General features: G+C 36.6%; 2 protein-coding genes across 3 annotated transcripts in view; both read left to right on the top strand.

The window, feature by feature from the left end:
* The first annotated feature begins 243 nt into the window (after positions 1 to 243).
* On the top strand, positions 244 to 12,887 carry uhrf1 (ubiquitin-like with PHD and ring finger domains 1). Of its 2 annotated transcripts, none has more exons than XM_067513299.1 (17): positions 244 to 383; positions 2,369 to 2,531; positions 2,926 to 3,192; positions 4,454 to 4,608; positions 5,628 to 5,843; positions 6,057 to 6,172; positions 6,309 to 6,495; positions 6,936 to 7,059; positions 7,360 to 7,467; positions 7,647 to 7,751; positions 7,963 to 8,069; positions 8,157 to 8,319; positions 8,436 to 8,573; positions 9,111 to 9,213; positions 9,464 to 9,609; positions 10,254 to 10,352; positions 10,587 to 12,887. In XM_067513299.1, exons 2-17 carry the CDS (start codon positions 2,379 to 2,381, stop codon positions 10,731 to 10,733), a joined length of 2,334 nt encoding a protein of 777 aa, XP_067369400.1. In that variant the 5' UTR covers positions 244 to 383; positions 2,369 to 2,378; the 3' UTR covers positions 10,734 to 12,887. The 2 variants fall into 2 exon arrangements, with proteins under 2 accessions (XP_067369400.1, XP_067369401.1); XM_067513300.1 differs by having other exon boundaries at positions 2,345 to 2,531.
* A 486-nt stretch (positions 12,888 to 13,373) lies between these two features.
* Positions 13,374 to 16,030, top strand: part of kdm4b (lysine (K)-specific demethylase 4B) — a 46,866-nt gene continuing 44,209 nt past the window's right edge. The window contains exon 1 of the mRNA XM_067513297.1: positions 13,374 to 13,527. The gene's annotated coding sequence lies outside the window, so the exon portion shown is untranslated. The remainder of the gene's footprint in view (positions 13,528 to 16,030) is intronic.

The raw sequence follows: 16,030 nt of genomic DNA, 5'->3' as shown, positions 1-16,030 counted from the left end.
AGTTAGGTTGTTTACCACACACAGACACCATCTGTCTCTCTGGGTTACCGGTTGGATGGCGCCCCATAATCTCGCGATAAAGACCTGGAGGCGAGCTGCACCCACGAGAACGTCGTTTCGCGCGCTGGGGCTAAGCTCCAGTCACATTTCAGAATGACAACTCTGTTAGCCAATGAACTCAAGTTTCATAGAAAAACTCAGCCAATGAAGATGCTGCATTGTTAGAGCAGGCGGGATATCAAAGTCTTGAAGAATAACTCATTGATCAATCTCCAACAAGGCATAGAGTTGGCCGTGTTAACCCTGTAATTAATTTATTTAGGGAAAACGTACGCGTTATTCCTAAAACATCAATTTCTTGTTTAAACTTGGACGAACAAAAGGTAAAACTGTTTTCACTCATGTTTCAATAACTTTTTAAATTGGTCGCTATTGATATTTTTACCCTACGTTAGTAGCTAGCTTACAAAGGTTAGCTAACTTGACAAAGTCCTAACTCCGTTACTTGGTTTAGCAGACGAACTTCCATAGATGTAAAATTCTAAATAAATGCAAAGTCTCGATCACAGGTAGAATTCTCGTGCTGTTGAATGTACTCTAGTTTGTTATGCTAATAGACCAGTTGAAAGATGTCCAACAATAAGTTGTAACGTGGTTTTGTTGTAACCATTGATATGTGTGGATGATGAACTTGACTACGGCGAGCTGTAATCCTGTGTTGTTTACTTGTAGTAAAGCGACATAAAGTGCAACACGTAATTACTTTTCAAAAAGCCTCGTCACAACATTGCAGCAAAACAAGTAACGCTACTCTAACCTTTAACCGATTGCTTATTTCCCTATTTTTTCCGTGTTGCCTTGTGATCACTAAGCCCAAGTTATCATGCATTTTGAAGGAACGAGTCCTTACGGTGAAATAACGCAACTTGGCTTAACAGGAAGTAATTTGTTTTCGATGGTAATAAGTGCATTATGTTTATTAGTGTTGATTTATTTCGTTCATGCAAATCTCAGTTGAGAGCCTTATAGTAAATGTCGCGAAGCTCAGCGTTTTTTACTTTATAGGAAGTGAGCACTCTTTATGAAGGTATGGCTCCGATTAGGTCTTATAATATAATGTAAAGTATGCATAAGGTAGTAATTCGGTATGTTTTATTGTCAAAGAGCGATGGCACATTGTTTGCTAGCGCTCCCTCGCGTCCGGATGTGCTTGCTTTTAAAAGAACTGGGAGTGGTCTGCAGCTCAGTTTCCCGCACTGTATTTAAATCAGCGTATTCCCTCCCTTTCTGATGTTTCTACTGCAGTGACAGCCAAGTGCTGACAGCACTCAAGGACTGAAATCCCATATTTATACTACTGACAAACATCGACTTTTATTCTGCAATTAAAGATGAATAATTAAAGCAGTTTGTTATATAAGATGAAATTTGCATGGACATTTATATTTTTGCTCGTGATACGGTCTATGTAGGTGAATATTGTTACATATGAAAAAGTAATCATTGATGTTTGCGAAGCGGAAGACCAGCGCCACCGTTGATTTTAACGTTTGATTCATCAAGATCAGACATATTCATAATTTAGTATTTTGCATAATGAGACAAAGGAAATGTGTCTTTTAATATCGCACAAAAAAACAAATAGATGCAACTGTCAATATATAAAGATATGTGAAGACCTTTTGGTTTAAATCTCAATCAAAGCCAAAATGAATAAATGTAACCTATAAATATTTTACAAAAGTTTTCATTGAAAGAATTATTGAATTCTTAAACAAACTTTGATTTTTAAAAAGCCACATCACTTTGTAGCTTATTGCAGAACATGATGAACACAAATGAATGTTGATACACCAACAATCCTTAGTATTAGGCACAGTCCTTTTAAAATAATGTTCTTATGACTGGAATTGGGTTATTCTATCATTTATGAATATTACATTTCTAAGCTTTTTGGATTGGACACAGTTCTTAAATATAAAGAAATGCAAATTATTAGCAGATGCATCCTGTTATTTATTGTAAATTTCCATTTTAACTTTTTAATCAATGTCGAACGATGTGATATGAATTTTAGTTTTACACCAAAACCAGAGAAAACCTGCTCATTGCACTTAGTTTGTTTTAAATTATTTTTCATGGTTTTGTAAGTATTTTGGCAAAATTCATGTACTACTTTGAAACATTGGCCTATAAAAATGTTTAGACGTATAAAACAATGTATAAAAATTTGATCTTAATTTAAATATATAAAATCAAATGTTTTAGTAAATAAGATTAAATATTAATTGTATTAACGAAAGTAAATATAAAATATTTATAGTGACTGTTGTGGTTCTAATAGGTCATTGTTTGGCCGTTGACACAGGGCGGCTGCAATGTGGATTCAAGTGCGCACAATGGATGGGAAGGAAACCCACCGGGTGGATTCCCTGTCCAAACTTACCAAGGTGGATGAACTGCGTCTCAAAATCATGGAGCTCTTCAATGTTGAGCCAGAGAGGCAAAGGCTGTTCTACCGTGGCAAGCAGGTGAGGCAGCAAGTTGTAAATATGTCTGCTGTTGCTGTGTATTGTGATGTTTGTATTCCATGAAATTCTAGCTTAAACACTTGAGTATTCATATATAATTATTAAGGAAATGTCTTAAAATTGCTTAATATAACTAATATAGTTTGTTTACAGTTTAGCATAATCAATTTCAAACATGTAAGACAATTTCCAATGTATAAAAGTGATAGTCTTAGCTTTTTCATAAATGCAACTTTGAACAAAATACAATAGAAAATATAGTGAAATAGAAAATAAAATTTTATATCACAGATATCTCATGACCCTACAGGCAAAACCAAGAAAAAAAACAAATACAGTAATATAAGTCCTGCTTTTCTTCTTTTTGACCATCTCACTTACATTAATTTGTCAGATGGAGGATGGCCATACCATATTTGACTACAACGTGGGCCTAAATGACATAGTCCAGCTGCTTGTTAGGCAGAAGATGTCCCCTGTTAATGTAATCAAAAGTAAGGACAAAGAAGCTGAGCTCTCAGACTCTGATTCTGGCTGTGGCTCAACCCAAAGTGAGTCTGATAAGAGCTCTACTCATGGTGAGGTGGAACGTCAGACTGCTGGTCCTTCTGCACAGGCAAACACCCTTGAGCTGATCGATCCGGGGTTTGGATTTTACAAGGTATGTTTTAATGCTAGATATTAAGGGAAATACATGCATTGGGAAGAGGTGTATGGGTTTTACCATGCATGAAAGTTTATCTGAAAGGGGAAAAAAAGTTTTTTTTTCTTTTTTTTTTCTTTTTTTTTTAAACCAAACGTTTCCCATATTTCATTAATCTTGCAGTGGCCTTACAGCAGCAGTGGGAAGGGGGTAAATCATCGTCATTTTTTATTTATTGATTTATTGACACAATGTAATCAATTAAATTGGAAGACTCTGAAGAAAGATGAGGTCTCACTGTTTTGCTGGCATTTTTGTGTGAGCAGTTTAAATTATGGAATTAACCTTACAGTTTATGTGAGCTACCGTTTTGATATTTTAAGCTACAGACAATTAGTCTACAGGTGCAGTAGAGTGAGCGGAAAAAGAAGTCTACCTAATTGATCATGGATGTCTTCACGCTCTTGGACAGATTACAAAATGGGTGGTAAATTATAATTGTCAGCTCAACCTTGTATTTTGTATGTAGGGAGAAGCACTCATGGTTAGTTGTTCTGCTAAATTTCCAGGTAGTTGTCTACTTTCTGGGTTCAAAATGGAGGTACTGTGTTAGACCATTTTTATAAAATGTTATGAAATAAACAATCCAACATTTATGACATTGAGAATTATTAGCTGTGTAGAGGTGGAAGCTCTAATGTCTAACCCTTTTTTTTGCACAGTAAGTCTCTTCAGAAGACACAGTCTTAAAATATACACAATTGGACTATCTTAACACTCTTAACCCTCTTTTTGCGCCGAACACATTAGGGATGGTGCAGTCAAACTATGTGCGTGAATGATTTTGGTGTACATTTACCATCAGCGTTACAGCAGTTACTACATCAATGCTTTCAGTCTCAAGCATTTTTGATCTCTGTGAAATACAATAGTTTAGCAGTTGCGCAAAGTTCCTTTTGGACATTTTCATTGACAATACACATAGATTTAAGAATATGAGCTTTGCAAGAGCTGGGGAGCAGTGTCAGTAATGTATTTGAGCTTTTAATTCCACAACGTTTCATAGACAATGTGTTATGTGTAATGTGTTTTGTCTTTTATTTTTAATTATGTATTCAAAGATAAATGTTTGACAAGACTTTAGGCATTTTTTGCAAAAAAAATTACATTAACACAACTTGTATCACAAGAAATTGTACTTTTTTCTAATTGTGCAGGAACGACTATTTCTTGTCAAATGAGACTAAAGATTGCTTTTTACTTTGTGTGTGATTTAAAGATCAATGAGCTGGTGGATGCAAGGGACTTGAACATGGGAGCGTGGTTTGAGGCGCAGATTGTGAACGTTACTAAGACTACAAAGACCCCTAAAGAGGAGGCAGCGGAGGCACAGCCAGCAGAGGAGGAGATACTGTACCATGCTAAATATGAAGAGTAAGATTTTTTTTTCTGTTGCTAAAGAGCAATTGTTCTAGAGTTTTTTTACCTTCAGTCTGGATTTAAGAGATTAACCCTGTGCAACAAGATAGTTTTGTGAAAATGTTTATCACGCTGTTATTTGCTACCTATTGCTGTATTAAACAGCAGGTTGCTTAAAAAAAAATCAACTATATGTCATCCAAAGCCTTGGTTTAGTTAGAAATGGAGGAACTAACTAGTAAAACCTGTGTTAATTGTTAATCTAAAACACTTGCCTAAATGCTTCAATTGACAAAAACAGCGATAAAATTGATAGCAGTGGAATTATGGTTATTTGCTATAAGCTTAAGGAAGAAGATTCAGGGCTGACACACAATCCTCTATGGAGAATAGTCTACAGGCCATGTAACCAAAACAAAAATGGTGAAACTAAGCCAAAGAAGTGTTTCCTTAGTAAGACAGGACACTTGCAATGAGTGACTTTATTTTTTATTTTTTTTCTCTTCTCGAATACTGTTGGTCGAGCAAAGCTTGCTTAATTAGAAAACATTTCCTAAACGACCATTCTCAGCATTCGACCATTCTTTGTGTGCTTTTGTTGGCTTATTATTTTTTCCTTTATTAACTATTCCAAGTCTACTACAAAAACTCTTACTTCCTAGTGGAATAGTACATTTAAGTTTAATAGTGTCTTAAATGGTTACAAGACAGTTTACTGTCTTTGCCATTAAAATAGTAATTCCTGGGCTAAAACTGGGATTGTGTAGCCCCATCAGTTAAAGCAGTGGGTTTCTGTAGCATCCCTTTCCCCTCACTGAAAGGCGCTCTTGTGTTGGTGGGTTTGCAAGTCTGTTTCTGGCAGAGGGAAGATTCAACGGAGCTGTGTAGTTGTTCAAACCTGCTGTGCCCACAGTTGATCCCATTCAAACATGCTTTATAATGGGGTACACTCCCAGGCAGCAATGTGTAGGAAGCACCTGTGGTGGCTTCTCTCTGATTGGCAAAGTGATGTGGTGTAACATTTATTGTCACAGCTACCCGGAGAATGGGGTAATTCAGTTGCTGGCTAAGGATGTTCGACCACGTGCCCGTACGGTCTACCAGTGGCACCAGCTAGAACCAGGAATGGTTGTTATGGTTAACTACAACCCAGATGACCCAAAAGAACGTGGCTACTGGTATGATGCTGAGATCCAGAAGAAGAGGGAGACACGGACTCTGCGAGAGATCTACGCGAAGATCCTCCTTGGGTAAGTAAAGTGGAGTTACAACAATGTATAGGGTTAATAACCACAAGTCTGATATCTGCTCATGTTATGGATGACGCAGTACCAGGTGTGCAGAAATTTCCTGCTGTGGGATCAAAGTAGATTGCACAACATATCCTATCCTCGTAAGCTTTTCGAAGTTAAAATATGTTGTACCAATGCAAGGCACGTTGACAATTTATCCTTTGTTTGCAGTGATGCTGGTGACTCTCTTAATGATTGCCGTATCATGTTCTTGACTGAAATCTACAAAATCGAAGAGCCTGGGTCTCTAAGCGACACCCCATCTGGATCAGAGAGTCCACTTAAGAGTAGGTTTCAGGGACTGTTTTAAATAATAAAGTTTTTATTTGTAAAAATTAAGTCTTGAAAATATGACTTGAGACTGAACACATTTATTGTTTTGAAATAAAATATTTAATATTTTGTAATGTCTGTACTCTCCAGGGTCAAATGGACCTGAGTGCAAGCACTGTAAGGATGATCCCCAAAAAAATTGTCATTGGTGTAACTGCTACATTTGTGGCATCAAGCAGGATCCAGACAAACAGCTGCTGTGTGATGAATGTGATATGGCCTATCACACTTACTGCCTGAACCCCCCACTATCCTCCATCCCTGAAGATGAAGACTGGTCAGTGAGAGCAGATGCACAACTATATAATTCCCAATATAATGAGATACCCAGAGCTTTGTGTGACTATAAAGTAGGAAATTGTCTTCAGTTGATTAAATAATAATTGTTGTAGATTTTATTTTATTTTTTACCAATTCTGCCCTGTATTTCTACAGATTTGTCAAATTCACTCTGCTATGTGAAAATGGTTTCTTTCTAAAATCATCAACTGAAATTTTGAACTCTGCATTAATAAAATCTGGCACTCTGAGGTCATTTACAGCTGTACAGTTATCTGGTCACGGTAGAGGCAAAAAATGTCAGCGCTTTTATTTGGATGAAACACATTTCATTTTCAGAAATTAACAAAACAACTGCCAGGTTTATCACAGTTTTTGTGTCATATTTTTGATCATCAGCGTTGTTTAATCTATACTCTACGTGCTCTGCATGCTCAGGTATTGCCCAGGTTGCCGTAATGACACCAGCGAGGTTGTGTTGGCTGGAGAGAAGCTGAAGGAAAGCAAGAAGAAAGCCAAGATGGCCTCAGCCAGCTCCTCCAGTCAGAGGGACTGGGGTAAGGTGAGTACTGCCAGGTTTTTTCAGGTGTGCCTAAAAAAAGGAATATTCAAAATTAAATTTTTAATGAGATATGTTAGGGAAGGAACACCAGCAATACCAAAACTACTTTGCTGTTTATAGAAATAACTAATGATAATAATTTATACTTGTTTGTCTTGACACTGGTTACAGCATATATGTGTTGTTATAAATACACTTACTTTTTACATGTTTAGTGTCTTCATAACACAATGTTTAGTTAAAAAAAACAACAACAACAACTTATCAGATAAAAAAAAAAAACAACTTCTTCCTCTGCAGGGAATGGCCTGTGTTGGTCGAACAAAGCAGTGCACTATCGTGCCATCCAATCACTATGGCCCAATCCCCGGTGTTCCTGTTGGGTCCTTGTGGAAGTTCAGAGTACAGGTCAGCTCATGCAGCTACAGCATTAAATATTTGCAACATTGTGCATTAAAAATCTCTTAAGTTTCAATTGAATCTTACTAATGATAAATAGAGTCAACGTAAAGCTGATTTGTGGTCATTTAGACTAGAGAGCTGCAATAACGTTTAAACTCGTGTTTTTTATTTATTTATTTTTTTAGGTTAGTGAGTCGGGGGTTCACAGGCCTCACGTAGCTGGAATTCACGGCCGAAGTAACGATGGTGCTTACTCTCTAGTCTTGGCTGGAGGCTATGAGGATGATGTGGTATGCCGTTTCCTTTTTTCCTGTCTCTTATTGTCAATTTGTGTGAAAATCTGAGCCAAAAAATAGTTTACATTTTTCAAGTAAATGGACTTAATTATTGATTGTTTTGTTTATTTAAAATTTACGTTTTAATGTAAAGAAAAGACACCTATTAAATTTGACACTAAACAGCTTGCTTTCTAAGCCAATTTTGTGGGTTGTTACATTTTAGGATGACGGTAACGAGTTCACTTACACTGGCTCTGGAGGACGAGATTTGTCTGGAAATAAGAGAACTGCTGAGCAATCGTGTGATCAGACACTCACACACATGAACCGGTATGATGCTAAAGGTGATAGTATACTGTTACAGAGGTTTTGCTTTTTATTTTGCATATTTAAATTGTTTCCTTTGGTTCTCACTAGGGCACTGGCTCTCAACTGCAATGTACATGTCAATGATAAAAATGGAGCAGAGTCTAAGAACTGGAAAGAAGGCAAACCTGTTAGAGTTGTGCGTAGCTGCAAAGGTCGCAAACACAGTAAATACTGCCCCGAAGAAGGAAACCGATATGATGGTATATATAAGGTATGAGGAAACGCTGCTGGTTTTTGATCAGATATATGAAACAGTCTTGTATCTTTAAGCATCTATTTGTAGTTTATTTACGTATCTTTGTACGTATCTACCTATCTTTCCTTCAGGTGGTGAAGTATTGGCCAGACAAAGGCAAATCAGGTTTCTTGGTTTGGCGGTATTTGCTCAAGCGTGATGATGATGAGCCAGCACCATGGACCCGAGATGGCAAGGAACGCATCAAGAAGCTTGGTCTTACTATGCAGGTAGAAATAGTTAGACTACGTAGTACCAAGACGGGGTTTATATTAGGTTTTAGGGGGTTATGTGCTATTAACATCTGAGTTTTTTATTATTATTTTTGTGGAAGGTGAATAACAAATGAACATAGATACTGTTTCATTTGCAAAGTGCTGCATGTTGCCTACAATGAACATGGATATGAACAATGATCGCTGTAATTTTGTAGGTCTTATATTAATACATTAAGAAATCACATGTAAACTCAGATATCAGCAAATGATGGCATGTCAATATGAAAATTCACTCTTTAACTTGCTTGTGTTAATGTATGTGAGCAGGAATCTACAAGGTGGCCAAGGCTGCCAAGGTGGATTTAAAAAAAAATTTTAATAAAAAAAAAAAAAAAGAGACCACAATATGTCACATCCAGCAGCTCCTCCAGTTAAATTATGAGTTATAATATATTTTTATGACTGTACCAATGTGTTTTGGCTTGTGTGCTTTGTATCAAATGTCGCAGACCTAATGTTAGTAACTGAGATTAATTGGACTCATTCCAGTACCCTGCTGGCTATCAGAAAGAGAAGGAGAACAAAAATGAAGTGGAGGAGGAGTCAGCGACACCCAGCAAGACAAAGAGAAAGCGAAAGTCTCAGGGCAGCGGTGAGTTCTGTGTGAATGTGGCTATGGCTGTGTATTCAGAGACAGATTCATAAAGGACTGCTACATGTCATCGTGGTGCTGTACTTTGGGCTTTTTGTGGGATACTAAATTTATGCTGCCAGTAGGAGAAATTATTACCTGAGTGCAGGAGGAAAGTTTAATCTTTCCTGTTGAGAAACCTGTCCAAAATCTGCTACCGTTTTACACTCACAACATTTTACTAAATGCAAAATGTTTCTATTTTTGTCAGACTCCAAGACTCCACCAGGCAAGACTCCTAAGAAAATCAAGGTCGAAGTGTACAAGCTCTCTCAGGAACAGAAAGCCCTCATCAAGAATGACAAGCAAAACAAGAAACTGTGGGATGAAGCCATGGAGTCACTGTCACTTGGACCGGTGAGCGAGACACTGTTTTTGTTTGAGACACTTGCACATATTTAATGTGGTTGCATTTGTGTTTTGGGAAACTGGGTAAGCTTGTTGTGCATGCGGGCTGGTGGTTTGACAATCAGCAATTCATCTATCAGAGAAATTGCAGCAGTGGTTTTGCATACAGCATTACAACAAGACCTTAAATGACACCTGCATGGATATTGAACTTGCTTCTTTTGGTACACTACTTGTAGCTGAGAAACACCTCCAGATGACATCACTTGGAGGAACCCTTAGTTCAGAATAAGTCTTGGACTTGGACTTTGTATTCATGGTCAACCTTATTTTCCAAAGCTCCTCCAGATGGCATAATTTGAACTCCCAATGATGAAAATCTCCTCCGGGTGATATCGTCTGGAGGTGTTTTTCAGCTAGAAGCATAGAAATATGTAATAGAGGGAAGTCATTTGAAGATTTAAAAGCATTACCATAAATTTAAATTTAAAATAAAAAAAAAATGCTGGATTTTGCCTTTTAAATTGCTATTTTTTTATAGATGGATGTTGTGTTGTGCAGCAACGAAAAGCTTCTTGGTGTGCTCAGTAAATCTGACAGTCAGCCAGAACAGATTAAACATTTTTGAAATGTTTCATATTTTGTTGCTGCAGAAATTCTTGAGCAAGGTTGAAGAAGTGTTCCTATGCATTTGCTGCCAAGAAGTGGTTTATCAGCCCGTCACCACAGAGTGCCAACACAATGTCTGCAGGGTAAGCAACTACTATTGTCCTAAATTTTAGTATGTCAAGTAGGTCTGTAAACCACAGAAAACCAACTGAATAGATTTAAAACTTGTAGCAGGTGCAAAAGGAGTGGATACCCTTGTATGCCAATGCATTAGATTTAAATGAGCTTTCAGCTTGTAGACAGAAAACATCTTCATTAAGAAAATAGAGCTCTTCAAAACGTAATGCTGTATTTTATTATTATTTTTTTAATTCCAGGAATGCCTTCAACGATCCTTTAAAGCAGAGGTGTACACCTGCCCGGCCTGCAGGCATGACCTGGGCAGAAACTACACCATGTCAGTCAACAAATCTCTGCAAGACATTCTAAATCAGTTTTTCCCAGGGTACAGCAACGGGCGATGATCCTTGGTTCCACTAGTTCAGCCCCCAAATAAGTGTGACGTAAACTTTTAAGGGGAATTTTCAATCAAGGCTATAAAGAATCAGTTTCTCTTAATATATTTTCTATGATTTTGTTTTTTTGTGGACGGGCTCCGATTTTCATTTTGGATGTGCCATCATATGTAGTTACAGATAAATTGAAAATTCCTTTAACTTCCTATACCATCACGCCTTTAATGGCTGCAAACATGATTTAAATCCCAGTGTTTTCTTTTGCTCCATTAACTCTTTCTAACGTTATCGATTAAATATAACATTTTTACTTTTAACTAAATCCCTCCATGGCTAGCACTCCTTCTGAGACCATTAAGCCTGAAGTGATTAGGGTTGTTCCCCCGCCCCCAAGTTATTGTTTGTTGTTATTGATGTACCGTTAGTTTTTCTGTGGTCATGGGTTATCTTTTTTTTTTTTTTTTTTTTTTTTTTTTTTTTTTTTTTTTTTTCAGTCTGAGAATGCAGCGGGAATTTTGGTTCTGCATTTACTTCTGGCTGGGAAAGCTTTGTCATTTAAAGCCTGCAGCTGTATGCTTCTCTGTACTGACCCTGTAGTGTTTAAATCTACTGCTGGGTTGGCTTTATAAAAGCTGTATTTCGTTCCCAATTTATCAGTTGCCAAAGTAGACAAATGAGCTATCAAAGTAAAAATATCCTGACTTATTCCATATGTTAGGCTTTCCCTTGCATGATCAGATGATTGAAATTGCACCAAAATGTAAAAAAACTTATTTTTTGTTTTTTAAGAGAGAGAAAAGGCTTTTTACTCATAAAAATTTAGAGGAGACCTCACATACAAGCACAAATAAACCAGCTTTTTGTTTTTCTGCTCTTTAGCAGTTTAAAGTGTCTTTTTAGGGAACAGTGTCAAGCTTGGTTGGATTTCTAATGTGTATTGGTTCCCTAAAACTTTTCAAACTGTTTTATATTTGTGCAAGAAGATAAATAACATGAAGTTGGGAAAACCGTTAAAGCCAAACATGTTAGAATCTTAAAGCCATTTATTCTGTATTCTCCTGTCCAAAGAAACAGAAATGTTTAACTGAGTGTAATGTAGAACGCCCATATGTCTAGCTCTTTAGATGTTGTCCCTGTCACTTAAAACTTAATTAATTCTAAAAAGCATTTGTTTTTTTTTGCTAAAATGAAAATGTGTACTTCTTGTTATAATCTATAACTGCCAGCTGTGCGGGGTGTTGGTCAGATTGTCTCCAGTGGTCACTTAGTAACTGGCCTTAAAAATAAAACAAAAAAACAGCAAATGCTTGCATTAAGTTGGAACAAATTATACTTTTGGTCTTATTCTTAATTAATCATATTGTCCACAATGATCATACAGATTAATGAACCAATACTGAATCTTCTCTATTCATGTTTGGTCACTTGTCATCCAGCAGCCTGGATTAGATTGTATAACTTTGCCATAGACCTCCATTGTTGTCCCAAAACTAATAAATCAGACAGACACACTGATCTTTTGATTTTGTTATTGTGTTTTTATTATTCCAAAATGTGTGGTTGACATTTTTAACAAACCACAAGATCTGAATAGGCATGACCTTATTCAGTGGTCAAATTCTCATGGATGAAAATTAGACCTCTGTTGGAGTTATGACCATTCACATCACCCGGGGCAGTAATTATATCGAACACCAGTTTTGGAATAAAGAAATGTATCATCCAATAGTCCACTGTAGCTGGCCAATTGGTTTGTAATAGAGCAGCAATAAAGGTTCATGCCACACATTGTGGACAATACAAAATTCTGAAAATAACCAGTCATGCTTTAAGGAAATTCCACACACTGCTTTTGAAATGTGTTGTTTAAGAATTGTTTAAATTTGTTATTTACTAGTTTTGATGCTGAATTATCTTTTTATAATTGAACTTTGTTGTTGGATTTCAGTAGTAGTGTGTGACAATATCCATCCACATGCCAGCACCTTTGATGGAGAGACACAAATTTAGACCTTTTCATATACTGGGAAATGTGTATATTTTCTGAAATTGTATAATTTTTAGTCATGTAGTTTTGATATGTAGTTTTAGAAATACTTGCACCTTTGGTGCAAAAATTGTCAATACATTTTCAGTGTTATTCAATAAAAAGTGAAAATGAAATATTCTGGTTGTTTCAAATCTCTTGACACTGAACATTGTAGCTGTTCTTTGTTTGTTTGTTTTTTTGGGGGGGGCATGAACTTTAACTTGGTAATGAACTGTTTATGTTCTGATATGTACAGACCCAGAGTATAACAAGCACATTTTAGTGCAGACTTGAATTTAAATCCATTTTAAAAGGACAAAGCTTGCTCAGAAATGTCAGAGCATTGTGTGAACTCTTAAAGTCCCACACGCATTTTGATTATACTGGTAAAAAAAATACTGTAAGTGCACCGAATACATTTTTTTTTTTTTTGTAGAGCATAACACTGTATAGCACACCCCGTAGTGTGTACGTGTGGGGCGTGCACATCTGTTAAATAGGAGCAAGTTTACTGAGTAGCAGTGAGCTTCGATTTTCATTGGTTGACTTGTATGTCTAGAATAGATTCATCCAATCATGTTGTCGGCTTCCTGACAAGGAATTTTATAATCCACGCCATTCAGCCAATCGCAATGCGTAGCTCCTGGGGGTGGGCTTGTACCAGAGTACACACAGCTAGCTAATGCTAGAAGGAAATCGATCTAAGGAATTTAATAAAAACGAAACCACATCCATTGATTATAACAGGGAGAGGACGATACGAAACTGCAGGAGGTAACATTTCTCAATATGTATTATTTTTTTTATACAAATGTAAAGGCTGTGTTCTCGTTTAATCGTGTACTGTGGTGCCTGTCGTCGCGGTGTTTTGTTTTGTTTTTTCTAAATGCAGATATGGAAATGGCTAGCACGAAGCTAGCCAACGTTAGCCAGGAGTACAGTAACGTTAGGACGCGGTAAAGTCCTGCCAACTCTCTTTTAAATAAAACGCGATGCATAACATGATGGATAACATAATGTGTACCATGTTGCATTGAAATTAACTGTCAGTTAACCATTTGAAACGCCACCGCTACGGCTTTTCTTCGCTGTCATCTTGCTAGCGCTAACGTTGTGCAGAGCCATTGCCAACCTTAGCAGCTGCAGGCTGTAATAACTACCACTCCTGACATCAAGCATCCTCGTTTTACTTTGACCCACTTGGAGATATGAATTAATTGTGAAAGGTATCAAATATACTTCAAGTTTTTATGTCATATGGTCCTTTTTAGGAGGGCAACTTGGTTTAGGATTGAAAGTTTCAGGCCCTGGTAGAGTTAAATGGTCTCTGTAGGCCCCTTTTTGTTGTGATTAGACAGCTGGGGGGGGTCATGTGGCCTGCTATAATCTTAAACGGTCATCCAGGTTAGAAAGAGGGTCTCTATAAATTATATTCTTAAGTGATATTTACCTCCTAAGAATTTGGTACTATTAAATTTTTTTTTTTAAGCAAATTTTATTTAGTAGTAGTTTTTAGTAGTAGTTTCAATGCATTTTCAAATGCATATATTACGTTAGTGTATTTAAACATATCAGAAATGGAATTTACAAATACAGACAGGAAGCCACACATTTGTAATGTGTTAATCCTGTATGAAGCAGATAATGCTGTATGTGGCAGATGTGTATGTGAAGTTGTGAGTAAAAAGCTGCATACATTGTGTATCTAGAGATTAAGTAATACCATTTGTGTAGGTTGATTTTGTTTAAGCTACAAACATTTACATTTAGTCATTTAGCAGATGCTTTTATCCAAAGCGACTTACAAGTCAGGTAAAAGGCAAGCAAAAATCTAAATCAAGGAAAAAACATCAAAACAAAGCCCTAACAGAAAAGTGTTTACATTTCACGAGATGCAAGTACGATGAAGAGCAGAAAGGAAGTAGCATTATTCAAACATATGTAAATGTTGCAGTGCAGCTGGAAGATTGATTTTCTCTAGACATGCCAATCCTAAAGCTAAACTATTTGTTTAAGTCAAGCTTTCATTATTATAGCTGTGGCATATTGAGTGTGATGAAACATTACAAATTCGATATTTACTGTATGTGTAGATGTTAGTTATCAAATTTATCTTCAGATAACACACATGACCACTGCTAGTTTGGAGATGTTTGAAAAATAATTGACGCCCAAAATGTACAACCTCCTGAGAAGGTAAACAAGGTAAACCTCTTAAATTCAAGTTAACACAGGAACTCCTGCGTTTTTAGTCATTGCAATTAAATAGGGGTGCCCCAAACAATACTGTTTTAATGCCATATAGAGTAATCTGTCGATTATTTATCAGAATTCGGTTCAGTTGCTACTATTAGGAAGCTTCTGTTTTGGGAGATCTTGTGTGTTACCTGTGCGAAACACAACTCCGATGCATCACTAGTTTGCTACTTTTGCTGCTATGATCTTCTCCTTATATTGGTAATTTAATTTTTCCAATGCAACTTGCAAATCATATTTGGGTTTTTGAACCGTTTCTAACGGATAGAGGAAGTTTCTTTCAGAATTATTTCTTCCTCAAATTCTTCTGAAGTGTGTGTGCTTGGCACTTTACCACAATAGTTCTGTTTTTTTGGCTTGTGTGATGCATACCGCTAGGTTGAGTATGAGTTGTACACCCTTAATGTTATGTGTTTTGTTTGTGTATAAAAACATAATAAAAATAATCTAATTGTAGGAGGCCTCAGACAAACCACAAATTAACTTACCATTTATTATTTAATAAAAATCAAGCCAAAAAGGAAAAAAAAGTGGGAAATACAAAGTACCCCCCATGGTTCAATAGTTTATAGATCCATCTTTGGCAGCAATGTCTGTAATGCTTTTCTGTATGATGTTATATGCTCAGTGAGTCATGTAGATTTTGAGATATAGCGCTTGGGTAGTTTTTGTATCTCTCTGATCATTACACGGTCTGACCTTGGGCTGAATGTACTTGGACATCCACTGCACTTGTAAATGATCTTCCTTGCTGAAGAATATTCAAATTGCTTGGAAATCATTTATAACACTTTCCAAATCAATGTGCATGAACAATTTCTTCTCTAAGAACATTGGTTACGTCTTTACCTTTTGGCATTGTGGTAACACATTGATGCTTCAGACCAGCTACCTGCCAAAACATCTACTTTTATGGAGCTTTGCACACCTGCTTATGATCAAGGGCTGATCATTAGCCCTCCTGAATCCCGTGAAAGCACTAAGGGACTAAAACTTTTTTTTCTTTTTACCTCTTGTTGTG

Source organism: Channa argus, chromosome 8 (genome assembly GCF_033026475.1).
Source record: "Channa argus isolate prfri chromosome 8, Channa argus male v1.0, whole genome shotgun sequence".
Classification (NCBI taxonomy): Eukaryota; Metazoa; Chordata; class Actinopteri; order Anabantiformes; family Channidae; genus Channa; species Channa argus.
Note: the sequence above shows the minus strand (reverse complement) of the source record. Positions and strands in the feature narration are given on the sequence as shown.